Below are 14,176 nucleotides of genomic sequence, written 5' to 3' on the forward strand. Positions count from 1 at the left end.
TAACAATATATAAATGGAGAACTCTGTTTACTTACCTGGAATATACCAAGCAAAGAAATGTAACAAGGTTTCACTCAAAAATAGGAAATCTCTAGATATTTTTAAGAAAACATACTTGGGTATATTTTTTACATTTTTATTTATAAAAATTATACACATAAAAATTATACACAACAAAAAAAATCATAAAAATTAAAATAATAAAATTAAAAATTAAGTTGATCCAATTCAAGTAATTATAAATAATATTTTGAGTTATAAGTATAAATAATATGTTCTTCTGTTACATCAAATTATTTTATAACTTGATTTAAAACTTTTATTGCATTCTTAACTGTCAAAGCAGCGCTCTTACCCCTTTTTCCTGAAAATAAATTTAATTCAGTATTAAAAAATTGCAATAAATTGCAAAAATTAATACAGTATATGTTTAGAAATATATATGTATATCGAAAAATCAAAATATATGAGTAGGGAGAAGGAAAAATTATTTTCAATATGTCTTTGCATGGTGCGCCCGGTTCAACCAAGTCGTGTTTTTTCGACTCTCAGAATGTCGAAATTCTTCGTCTGCTTGGTATAAGGGACAAAAACATATATACAAATATGTTTTATATAGTGATATACTTATTTTACGAGGTAAATATTAGATATTAAAAAATATATATAGGAAGAATTGATTTTCAAACGTTATTAAATATTTTGAAAATGTGTTACTAGTTTAAAAATCTATGAATGACTACAGGGTTTTTAAAATGAAGGGGTTTTATGAATGATTACATACATGTACACAAAAAACATTTTTGCATGTAAATAAACTCCTGTTCAAGCAGACGAAAGATCTCGGAATTTCTACAGTTGATAATACAAGAATCGGTCAAACAGAGGCGACCCATATTTGCAATATTCATTGTATTCTAGTTACTAAACAACGATATTTATTCAAGTTTATATATATATATATATTTATATATATATATATATATATATATATATATATAAATATATATATTTATATATATATATATATAAATATATATATAAATATATATATAAATATATATATAAATATATATATTTATATATATATATATATATATATATATATATATATATATATATATATATATATATATATATATATATATATATATATATATATATATATATATATATAAAGACAATAATTGATTACAAATAATATAGAATTGATAAAATCAGGTTTCAATGAAATATCAAAAAATATTAAGTAAACATGGTATATTTTTAATTAATGAATAATGACATAACAGACATCAAAAGACAAAATTAAAGTGTACATATACATACATTATACATATAAACAGCATACATAAAAATGTATTTGATCATTTTCTCAAAATAAAATGGTAATATGGGAACAAACTATCGTCGCAAAACTTTTTCCGATATATTTTAACATTGAAAAATAAAGACAAAAATAGTACAATAAAGAATTTATTTTTTACTTTATCTATGTACAAAGTATCTACATTATATCTACATATATATATATATATATATATATATATATATATATATATATATATATATATATATATATAAATAATCTTAGTTATTTATTATGAATGTTAGTGTACAAATTCATAATCAATAAATTATTAATGCACTGCACTGTTCGCGAATATATGATTAACCGAAATTTTAGTGGAAAGTTATATGTATGTATATATATAAATTGTATAATATATTCATTAATAAATCCCCACAGATATAATATATAGAGAAGTCTGAAAATTGGTTATATTAAAGTCTTATATAGTTTCCTAAGCATCGTTTATGCAAATTTATACAGAACATTTAAGCACCAAAATATAATTTATGAATGATATATTCAATTCATTAAGGTATTTTAGCAATGAACACAAACATGATGAACCATCCTTAATACCCCAAAATTAATACAACAAAATTTGCTAACCGTATTATTTCTACTCTATCTATTTATATTGTATGTATATGCATATGAAGCATTATTTGGTGTAACGGAATCAATACGTCATGTCAATATTTATTATGTAAAATTCGTGCAAATTCCATACACACAAAACGTCCAAATAAAATATGCATACAATTTCACGAGCAAGTGGTTTTATTAGTTTTGAGAATTTTAAAATTTGATCACTAGATTGTAGATACTATACAGTTATTGTAAATGGTAACGGTCAAAATCAGAAATAATTTCAGTTACAACAATATACATATTTATACGTTTCTTAATTTAAGTATCTACATACATATTTATGTATATGTCAATGAGCTTGACGAAGTACAGATATAATTTATGAGGTTTGTCAAATGTAATTTATATTTAAATAACTGAAATACGATAAAAGTTGATTACATGTAATTTTAGTCGATGAATTTGTTTAATAGTCTAACTGTTAAGCATCAGATGAATTCTCAAAAGGAATATTACCAATAAATTTAATTTTATAAAAATAATCTGGAGGAATATTTTCTTTTTATTCTATAGCTATTCTAAGTAAAGAAATAAAATATAAAAGTGTGCATGTTATCATATAACCACTCCTGAACAACCTATAGATCAAATCGCAACATTTAATAATTTCACTAATACGTAATTACATTTGCTAATGGGACTAAATGTCCAAATATGGACGTTTTTTTAATGTAATCACAATACATTTGTAAAACACGATATAGCACTTGATTCATATTTTTACAATAATATATGTAGACAATATGTATTGCTTTTGTGGGCACTCATAGTATATGATTAGTATTTTTATTAAAATTATCGATTCAAAATTATGTGGTATTTCATGCTAAACTTTAACAATTTGTTTCGGAATATCCTATGATTAAAATGTTTAACAAAGCGTTAATTTTAACTGTAACATTATCTACTTATTACGAATAAGTGATATTTTATAATATAACAATTAAACGAAGTAAAATACTTCCATTCTAAATATGTATTTAATAATTCAAAAATTTAATGAAATATTCACTAATATAATGGATAAATTAATCCAAACATAATATACACATATGTATTACTACCGATAAGAAAAAATTAAGTAATCCGCATTTTGATAAGTCAAAATAATTTTCTACATATTTTTAAATACAAAATCGTTATATATTTGAATTATTAATCTACAATATTTAGAAATATTTTAATATCAATTAAGTGGCAGTGAAGATGAGAGTTTTTAAGACATTTTCATTGACACAAACGTGTTTGTATATTATATAGAAGCAACAACTCATTAAGGCTGATCAACGCAGTATTAAACTCTATACAAATTGAAATGGTAACACAAGAATAAATTTAAGTATTCATTTGAATCTTAATATGAAAATTAAACAATGAACATCATAAATAAAATAACAACGCACACAATACAAAAGCTTGAGACAATAAGCATTTTGATTCATATACAGGAAAAGTGTAGAGTACAAAGTCTTGTTTTGTATAGTTTGCAAAACTATATACAATTTGTCTAAATAGCTTTTCTCTAAATTCTGTACCACAAAACACTTTTTCTGTAAGGCATATATTGTCAAAAGTTTATTGTAAAGTGAGTGCAAAACAGTAAATGGCTTAATCATCAATATAATAAATAGACAGAAAAAATTAATACTGATAAATTTAAAATAAAAGTGCACAGAAAAATAGTTTATAAAATTATATACATAAAAAGTTTTGTGAATACACTATAAATTTCAGCTAATTTTTTCACTTTCTCTGTCTCACATCACGTTCTTTTCCATGATCTGGACTGTGTTTCCTGTAAATATAATATGTCAAAATTCAGTAGCTGAGTGCAACCAATTTATAGCAATATTTATTTAAGATGAAGAACTCTTAGGCATTTTTTTCAAATTCACATATGCATATGAATTAAAATTAAATACTTGGGCATATAGCTTTGACAGTCTTTTTAAAACGCAATGTCCAAAGAGATAATAATATATTGTATAAATAAAAAAATTTAGCCCCAGATTTATCTAAACATCAAGAAATTTTTTTTAACACATGTAAAAAATTTTAGGCATAAAAAAAATAAGATAAAAAGCCAGAAAAAACAAAGAATAAAATACGTTTTCACCTCACAAAGGCATATTTTAAAAGCAAACAAATAATTACATTCATTAGAACTGTTATGGTGACCAATTTGTAATTGTAAATATCTTATCTAAATACATACATATGTATGTATATAATGTACATTAATGGAGACTTTTTTCAAGGGAAGAAATTTATTTTACTATTACGAATTGTAATATAAAATATGCCTTCATGAGATAAAATAGGTATACATATTGATAAATGTATTTCTACTTTTAGAATTGAATAATTTTTTGGAAACAATAAGATAATGAGAATTGGTTAATTGTGACAGTGAAATCAACGATTAATGTTAAAAACGAATAAAGAATGTATGTATTTCACGGAATACACTCGAAAGCTTTATTTCAACAACAAAAAAAGTACAACAGAATGTGTATTTGCTTCGGACTAAAGTTTTATCTTGGTTGTTAATACTAGTGTTAATACAGTTTCACAATGTTTAATACAGATTAAAAATGAAGAAAAAACACAAGCTTAAAATTAAATATGTTTAAAGGAAACACACCAGACAGGAACGTATAGATGATGAAAAGCCAAATCCTGCACAATCATCTCAGGTATCGAAAGTCATACACACTAAAGGGTAATTTTCTAAAAGTCAAGGGATTGTATATAATACTCACTGATCAGGACTCTGATCTGTGTCTGACTCCTCCAATTCTGGTTTATTGCGTCTGTTTTCGTAGACTAAAATTATAGCACACAGTACAAATACCTCAGCGCATATACCCAAGAAAGGCCAAAGAGCTGCTAGATTATCTGCAACACGAATACGTATTATAATTTTGCAATAAAAATATTATTACAAAATATTTATACTTGAAACGAAAAGAATACATGCCTTTGACTCTCACAAATGTGGAATCTTGTGTGTGGTTAACGTAGTTACTGGCAACATTACTAGCTCGACAATAATAATCTCCCCTATCGTCAAGGGTAATATCAGTTAATGTAAATATTGCGTTCTTTACACCATTATCATCTTCAAGTATTACTCTTCCCCTACTTTCATTGTAAGTTTCATTTCCTACAAGTTAATTTAGTTTATTTACCATTTTGCTGAGTAACACAATTGAATGTACACATTTATTGAAAATTTTGCACTATACCAATAGCCCATTCTACAGATGGAGTGGGTTTTCCAGCAGCCACACAATGAATACGAAGTTTTTCACCTTCCACAACGCTGGTATTAGGAGGAAGACGGACAGTGGGCTTAGCTACAGCATCAATTGTAGCTTGCAAATCACCTGCTTTACACGTGTAAATACCAGCATCACCTTCAACAGTTCGTTCTATTACAAATTTATTCTCATCGGCTATTATTCGATATCTATCACGGAGTCCCTTATCTTCCGACACTGGACTGTCGTCTTTCAACCTAAAAATATAATATTGACACATTAATTTTGAAACAAATTAATTAACTTTAAATTGAAATAAAATATGAAATTACCATTCTAATTCATATTTTCCCTCCATGGTTACGTTGCAACTCAACACAAGCGGCGTTCTGATATCAAATATTTTATATTGGTCATGATCATAATTTGGTTTGATGGAGTTTTCTGAAAAACCATAAAATAATCAATAAGTTGTTTTGTTTCATTATTATATATGAAAAACATTATAGTTTATGTATTGTGTGGGTTTACATGTACATCTAAAACAGCTAGACAAGGAAAGCAGAAGTAGATAAGACGAAATTAATGTATAATAAATATTGCATGCCCGATAGAATTAAATACATAAGACAATAGGATAGTAAAAGTAGTTAACTATATATGTATATCTAGGTCAAATAATTGACATGTTCCGTAATAAAGAAGAGGAAATAAAGAGACGTATGAAAATAGGATACAGTGCATTAGGGCGAATGAATGCCGTTTTTTTAAAATCTAAAATGCCAATTTTCTTGAAGAAAAAGGATCTTCGATCAATGTGTCTTTCCAGTGATGACGTATATGTAGATGCGAAACTTTGGCATTGAACCCGAGTGTTGCATAAGGACCAGTGCACTCAAAGAAGTATGAAATACTGTATACTTTGCATAACAAGTATAGATATAAAACGGAATATATGTAAGGGTAAGAAGTATGAAGAAGGTGGTTGATATAATGGTGTGAGTTAAGATATTGAAATGGCAATGGGTGGGTCACGCAGCTAGAAGTATGGATGATAGATGAACGAAAAAAGTGCTTGAATGGTACCCGAGAGAATGTTAAAGGGTGCAAGGAGATGGGTGGATGAAATCAGAAAAATATGTAGGATGATATAGATGAGAGTTGCCCAAAACAGAGACGAATGTAAGCGTGTTCGAGAGGCCTTTATCCAACAGTGGATGGCGAATGGTTGCACAACATGGTGATGATATGTATGTAGTTAATAAAAATGAATTCAATTATACTGTTGCATTATTAGTTATCGTGGGGACTTTATTTTATAATGACAAAATAAGATATAATCTACACTTTAACATTAAATTGATATCAATGGAAATAATAATTTAAACGAATTAATAAAGTTGATGGAATTAAATATGGGAATTAATTCAAATTATGCACCCATAAACTGAAATTATTAAGCTGGGGATTTAAAATACATACAAAGGGTTACATAGATATTTATTTATTTATTTTAAACAGACCATTGTGGCATAACAGGAATTCCCAAAGCGCCACAATGGTCAAAAAATATAACACGAAAAAGAAAAAAAACAAAATAACAATTAAACATAAACATAAATACATTCATACATATATATATATATATGTATGTAAATTGTAGGGCTTCAAAAACACATAACTAAGCTAATTGTATTGTCATTAGGTAAAGTGTGTATACATAGGTATGTACATACATACATACATGTATATTTGTTTAATATATTAGAATTGGTTATAAAAAAATCAAATCTGTACAAACATACATAGATAACGCCAAGACGATAAAAACATCAATGGAGTAGTTGATAAAAAAAAATTAGCACTCGGGTAAAATGTTAGTTAAAGATAGTGTAACACTTAAAACATTTCCGAATATAAGTTTGGTAAAAAGGGAGTATTGTTATTTATCTAGATCAGAATTCATATGAGAAGTAGTCCAAGGTCGAAATAATTCCAATAGACGAGCATTGTAGTAGAACAAATTCAATAAAAGTAATAAAAATATGTGTTCTGTAAGACTTTGGTATATGGAATAGCATTTTTGTTTGACGTTTATAATGCGTGTGTGTTGCGCAAAAATCAGCTGATGTTTGCGGAATTTTATCATTAAGACGCTGCAGATACTCAGTGGTAGAATAAATAAAGCAAATTGCGTTTATAATAAATTCAACAGTGAATGTCGTGACGATAGGTCAATGCCACCGTTTGATGAGATGTCCTCTATGTGAAATCAATAATGACCAACCCTGGAAAATGTAACAGTTGAAGGACCACCAATATTTAAATACAACAAGACTTTTACGAGTAAATAGTTGATTGATATTATTTGCATGTCTTACTTGACTGGCGGTTAGAGACAAAGATGGAAAAGATTATTGCTCATACAAAAGCATGCTTATTTACATATGTACGTATATATGAAATTTGTGATGGTCAATATATTGCAATATTAAATTTACCCCAATTTAAATACATTACCATCAATTTTGTTGATTGATTACAAGTAAATTTAATTATGTAGGCATTAAATAGGTTAGGTTAGAATGATTAAACATTCCAGTTGAATGTCGAAAGTAGTATGATTAATAACGGACATTGGTCAATCAATCAAGTTTAATTCTGGTGGACATATACGCATTGCAGATAGTTTACTGAATCTGCGATGTTTGTCGCGTATACATACTAGTTTAAACCGGTAATCTGTGTATAAGAATTGTAAAAACATTATTTTTCGAAAAAATATCAAATTGAAAGTGTTTGTCTTCTAACTGATTAGGTGTTTTAAGTAATTGCTAGTTAATATTGTGAAATCGGTATATAATAGTGATGACTGTTATAATTTCGATTATACTTACATATAGAAATTCCTTCATAATTAAATTAATAGCGATTGCCATAATTTGTATACTTTCGAGACTTGAGTTGAAATATGTATGTACATAACAAATTCTATGATTAGCTGGTGTGTTTACTTGCGTCGCACAAACAAGAACAATTAATGAAAGTATTTAAATGATAACGCCATTAAAAGTTACGATATTAAGTGGGAAAGAAGGTTTAGTCCGAATGTATGAAAAACAATTATGTATGAAGGTTACATCTTGATGCAGATAGCGATAAATAAATTTGATGTTCATACACGAAAACTGTAAATTACCTTTATCATTTATCAGTTAAGAGTACATAATCTTTGACGAAATATTGGGCAATGGGGTTTAAACTACAAGATATGTTTACCTTGATAGTAAAATCTATCTAAAAACTAAATGTTCTAAACATGTACATATTATTGGGAGAATACAAATGAGAAAACTTGTCAACGAAAGAAAAACTAATCAAAACCTTCTAAAAAAATAAATAGATTGTATGTCTGTATAAATAAATAAAAATGTTCAATGTTGCTATTTAATTGCATTTCTTATCAGCCTAAGCTTTGTCACATGTTTCCAATCATTTTAATTATAATTGGAAATACATACATATGTACATACATCTCTCATTGAGTGATAAAAAAACGTTTTAATTTTTAACTACTATTGTAATTTGTAATATATAAATAAGGAATTTAAAAATTTTCAAATTAAAAAAACAAACGAGTGAAGATATAATAAAATATTCATTCAATAAAACAATCTTATTAGTTGATAGTGAATTTACTTATAATATAATGTCGTGAAATACATTATAAAATATACTAATCTGGTTGAGTGGTTGTTGAGGAATGCCAGTGGTTGATTTTGCCTATTATAAATATGAATGATTGTTATTACTTTATCTATGTTTTTTTTTTATGATTTTATGATTTTAATGATGTTGTGTCAATATTGTTATTTTTATAAGTTATTATTACTGTTATGATGTTATTATTACTGAATGACCGGCCACAGTGACGCGTTGGAGATCTCTGTAATGTCACTTTGGCTAATATGTTAAATAAATAAATAAATAAATATCATATTTAAGATATTAATGTGGTAAGTAAGCAACAAGTGACAGTAAAATATTATTGATTACTATTAAATTATGTATAAAAGTATTTTAAGATATCCAAATTTAAATTTTCAGGCAGGGAAAGCGAGATGTATCAAATCTGACTGTGGGTGAGTTTGTTTTGTCTCTCTGTATTTCTATTTCGAAATAACTTAATCCATTGATAATGCGGTTTCCTTACACAATACTCGACAGATTTATGCATTGCACACATTAATATAAGTGGTTTCAAGAAAAAGCTGCACGTCGTTAAATTATGTACACAATCATTACAAATTAAAAAAAATTCAAACATACACGTACATATTTTCATGTAAAATTTTTTTGATTCAAAAATTTTATTTGATTGAGTTTGAATGTTTTATTCGAGGTTAGGAATAGATTTATAGATGTTATTTTTTAGCAGTTTCAACAGCGATGACTTAACTATTTTTATTTCGTAATTTTTTTATGCACACATGAGTCATTGAATCTTTTCGGACACGTAGAATATTTCTTATAAATTTGTATTTAGTCAATAACATTACAAATTCACTCGAAGCGAAGTGGAAATTTGGAGCGTCAAATAAACACACTTAAATAGTTGATCGGAGACATTACGAAATAAGTTTGTAAGTCTAAATATTGATCAAGGCATGAGCAGAGCAGGGTCATTTTCAAAAATAAATACAACCATTTCTTATTTTGTTTAGAGCTTTTGTGCTAATGGAATATAAAAAACAAATCCATGTATTTCATTTCAGTTTACTCAACAGTAGTATATTCGGTACTAATTGGTGACATTACAGAGTGCATTAGTACAAGGCTGTCGAGACGTGGGGGGGAACTAGGGTTAAAGTTCCAGGGCCCGGATATTGATATTTTATATTATTCTACATAAAAAAATACATATATCTCTTTAATGCTAAATTCTTATTATTTTTCGATCCGCGCATTCTTTGTGTCAATGTGAAATCGTACCTGTAATATGATACTTTCAAAAAACTAGCATTTAACATATAGGTATTTTTCTAATAGTTCTGATAGATTTTTTGCATATTAAAAATTTATCTATTGGATTTTTTTTTTGGTTGGGTATGGAATTATTTTTCCATGGCCTGGGATTCCTCTCGGCGGCCCTGTCCGTATCTGTATTCGCTAGTACGAAGCATTCTTGAGTTTTCCTTTATTATATGGAGCCCTAGTGATTGTTTGGGAATCAAGAGAGTACAGAGAAGGTTTCTCAGATATACCTACATGATAGTTTACGGTCACTATCCTAGTGCTTACCTGCTAGGAGCACTAGGTTATAATTCCTTCGAGTCGCGACGTAGAGTATATTTGGGGAAACATTTCTATAAATTACTGGTTGATTTGGTGAGCAATCCTCAAATACTTGCAGGATTGAGCTTCAATGTTCCCAGCCAACTCAAATACATTAGATGTCCCATTTTGTTCTCTTCTCTTTGGCACGTAGCAATTTGATGCTTTTGTCGCCTGTTGCTCGGAGCACCAAACTCTTGTTAACTTGGATGAGTTTCATCTAAAATATGCTGATCTAGTTGAGGGATTGTTTAATTTGAGATCATGGCGTGTTCTATATTGTATTTGTTTTTGATTATTTATTTTATATTTATGCTAATTTTATTTTCTATTCATTGTATAATTTTTTTCTTTTTTTGAACTACTCTATAATGTTACTATGGTAAAATTGTAATAAATAATTCCGTAATTCGTTTCTGATTGGCTGTCGTCAAAGTCGTTTCTGATTGGCTGGATTGGTCAAGGACGTTTGTGATTGGTCGGTCGTTAAATAATATTAATCTTTTTCGATTCAAATAAATTTAATTAAAAAACAAATGAAGATTTTTTCTCATGGTTCGATGGTATTCTCATTACTAGAGTCCATTTCCATTTACCGAGCGAAGCCAGGCAGCACCACTAGTAAATGAATTAATATGGGCCCAACCAAGCATTAAGTATAGGTTTCTAGGTGTCGCAAACGATTTAAGTAAAGTGACAATATGCAAGTGGTGGTTGACATTGCATTGAACAATATACCGAATTCGGGGGACAGTCCCTTTGACATTCAAGTTATTTTGGATAATCAGGATTGGTTTTCACAGTGATTGAAATTATTAGCGTAAAAACAATAACGCAATCAGAATTCGGCAAAAGTCCAGACCCGGGTCAGTGGCTGTTCAGTGTGTGTGTGTGTGTATTTGACGTTTAAGCTTCCGTTTCGCTCGTATCCAAATATTCTCAACATTTTGCGTATGCAATTCACTATCATTTGGATCCACAAAGCTCTCTTGGTGAATCATAAACAAATTGAAAACACCAACGAGTGAAAGACAAACAAAAACTGGCGTGGCGGCCATTTTGTATCTTACGTCAAATATACACACTCACACATTGAACAGCCACTGACAGCTACTGACTCGGTCTGGACTTTAGCTCAGAATTCTTTTCGATGAATATAAAAATGTCGGACAAAAAATAAATAAAGCAATTTCACATATTAGAGAATTATTTATTCTAGTTCTTAAGAGTCTTCAAAATTCATGTAATTGCTGTGTATTTTTTTTAGTTAGTGTATGTGTGTATACTGAATGCTCGGTTGGGCCCATATAACCAATAAGTACCGTATATTTATTCAAAAGAAGGCCATTCAGTTCGAATCGGAGGTATAGGATCTTTTAGGGAAATGTATTCGATGTATATATATGTATATACGATTAAAGGTAGACATTACGGGGCAAATTCGACGTTAAGGTCGCTACACTGAAATGAACGTTCAGGTTATTTTTATCGCGAAGCCCAGCGATACAATGGAAATTCTATAAAGTACGCACTAAAGATGAAAATAGCTAAATGTCAGGATCCGTATATACGAATAGGTCGATGATTATTATTATGGCGATATAATGTATACAGAGAGTGGAGGAAAAAAATTGAATAATTGAAAGGCGTCAGCAGGTTATATTGTATATATATATATACATATGTACATGTGTAATATAATAATATACATATGTACATATAATACAAAGGCGTTGTCGATTGATTAGTGTTGTGCGAATGACGTATGCGAATGACATGTGAGTGGGGAGTGGGGCGCGAGGGAGGAGGGCGGGGGGCGGGGGAGGGGATGTGGCCGACCTGCTCTCGCGATGTGTTGCGTCAGCAGCAGCAGGAGGGCTCCCAGCAGGGGCGTGCGTAACGCGGCGGTCAGCAGACTCTGCATGGCGGTCGGGAGTCGAGTCGACTGTCGACTGTCGGCGGTCGGCGGTCGGAGCTGGCGAGGCTGGCGAGGCGAGGCCGCGGACCACTGAACGCTCAACACTCAACACTCGCTCTCCAACCGAATACTCACTCTCGCCTCCCACTCCCCCACCCACACTCGCCCGCGCCCCTCTGCCCCTTCCACCCCCCTCGGGCCGATTTACGTAACGCCCGCATGCCGCTCATGCTCGACTTTCACGTTGTTCTTACGGCCGTGGTCTGCACAACTCCATTTGACTTTCCGTCACGAGCGAGCTGACCGCTGTGCTAAAATTGGACTTAGCGTCCTTTATTATTGTCCTTTGTTATCTCGTTTTTTCTTTTTTTTTCTGTCTGCCTTTACGGAGTCGAGACGTGGACTATAAAGGCGGGGCGGGTAGAAGGAGAATCAACGCTTTAGAGATGTGATCTTGGAGATGGCTATTGCGCGTGCTTTGGACCGACAAACGCACAAATGTGTCTATCTTTGAGGAAATAAAAATCAAGGATAGACTGTCAACAATATGCCTGAAACGAATATTACAGTTCTTCGGCCATATTGCACGAAAAGGTGGCGTCGAGGGCAGAAGATATATATACATATATAAATATATATATTTTTTTGTGGTCTACCTCACGGGCTGGAATGTGAAATTACCGAAAACGCAAATATCGGAAGGCAAAGATCGAAAATTGAAAGATCTTAAGTCGAAAGATAAAAAAAAAAGGGTGCATGGTAAACGGTACATACTCACTTAATTAATTTATTTATTTATTTATATTGCAAACTGCTAATACATATAACACAAAATAGCAAAATAACAACAAAAAATTATAAATCATCTTCCACAAAGGTATCCATTAACACCCTTCAAGAAAGCATCAATGCTATTAGAACTTCTAATGCTTTCAGGAAGGGCATTATACTATGGAGGATGAACGAATGAGACGACTGGCATGTTAATGCACGTGTTTATTATATGACAGCTGAAGACAGAGTGAGCAGTGGCTCTCCGAACCCAGCCGGGTTGGTCCCCACTCGCAGGAAGGCAACCAAACTCGACCATGTCGTATAAGCGAGCCGCCACAATACATTTGAACACCTCTGTGAAAAACACCTCCTGCAGTTTTATCTTTCTTAACTCTACCGATAGTTAATTTATTCCTATTTCTCGTTTTATAATTATGTATATCTCTATTCCTAAGTATATGATTATAAGGGGAGGTAGCGAGGATACGACGGTACGGTTCAGTCGAAAAAAAAATGATTCACCACAGGAAATTATGTCAAAGTACTAATATCTCGCCAGTAAGCGCCATTTAATTTTTTATCAAAGGTGGCTGTAGGTAACGGCGGCGTATGATTAAATAGCGATTTCTATAAAATATTTTTGGAAAATCGTTCAAAGTCAAGAACTGTATGTGATTGTTGATTGTCTAATATTAGCTCTATCTCGAAAATTTATTTGAATTTTGTATGTTCTGTTTTAACTTTCGATATTAAATTTTAATTTTAATATAATAATTATAATTTAACTTTTGATACTTAATTTCAATTTAATTTTTATTTCGATATTTTTTACGCCATTGGTCCCAACAAACGCTTTATTAACCAACAAATTTCCAACGCCAATGA

General features: G+C 30.1%; 2 protein-coding genes across 3 annotated transcripts in view; one reads left to right on the top strand and one right to left on the bottom strand.

The window, feature by feature from the left end:
• Window positions 1-14,176, top strand: part of LOC143920298 (uncharacterized) — a 42,091-nt gene that overhangs the window by 1,484 nt on the left and 26,431 nt on the right. The gene's annotated exons all lie outside the window — the stretch shown is intronic.
• Window positions 104-12,704, bottom strand: Bsg (immunoglobulin domain-containing protein Bsg). Of its 2 annotated transcripts, none has more exons than XM_077443120.1 (6): window positions 12,439-12,704; window positions 5,598-5,709; window positions 5,251-5,522; window positions 4,983-5,168; window positions 4,765-4,900; window positions 104-364 (listed from the first exon to the last, which is right to left on the bottom strand). In XM_077443120.1, exons 1-6 carry the CDS (start codon window positions 12,521-12,523, stop codon window positions 352-354), a joined length of 804 nt encoding a protein of 267 aa, XP_077299246.1. In that variant the 5' UTR covers window positions 12,524-12,704; the 3' UTR covers window positions 104-351. The 2 variants fall into 2 exon arrangements, with proteins under 2 accessions (XP_077299246.1, XP_077299245.1); XM_077443119.1 differs by lacking the exon at window positions 104-364 and adding an exon at window positions 2,159-3,797 and having other exon boundaries at window positions 12,439-12,695.

Source organism: Arctopsyche grandis, chromosome 12, assembly GCF_051622035.1.
Source record: "Arctopsyche grandis isolate Sample6627 chromosome 12, ASM5162203v2, whole genome shotgun sequence".
Taxonomy (NCBI): Eukaryota; Metazoa; Arthropoda; class Insecta; order Trichoptera; family Hydropsychidae; genus Arctopsyche; species Arctopsyche grandis.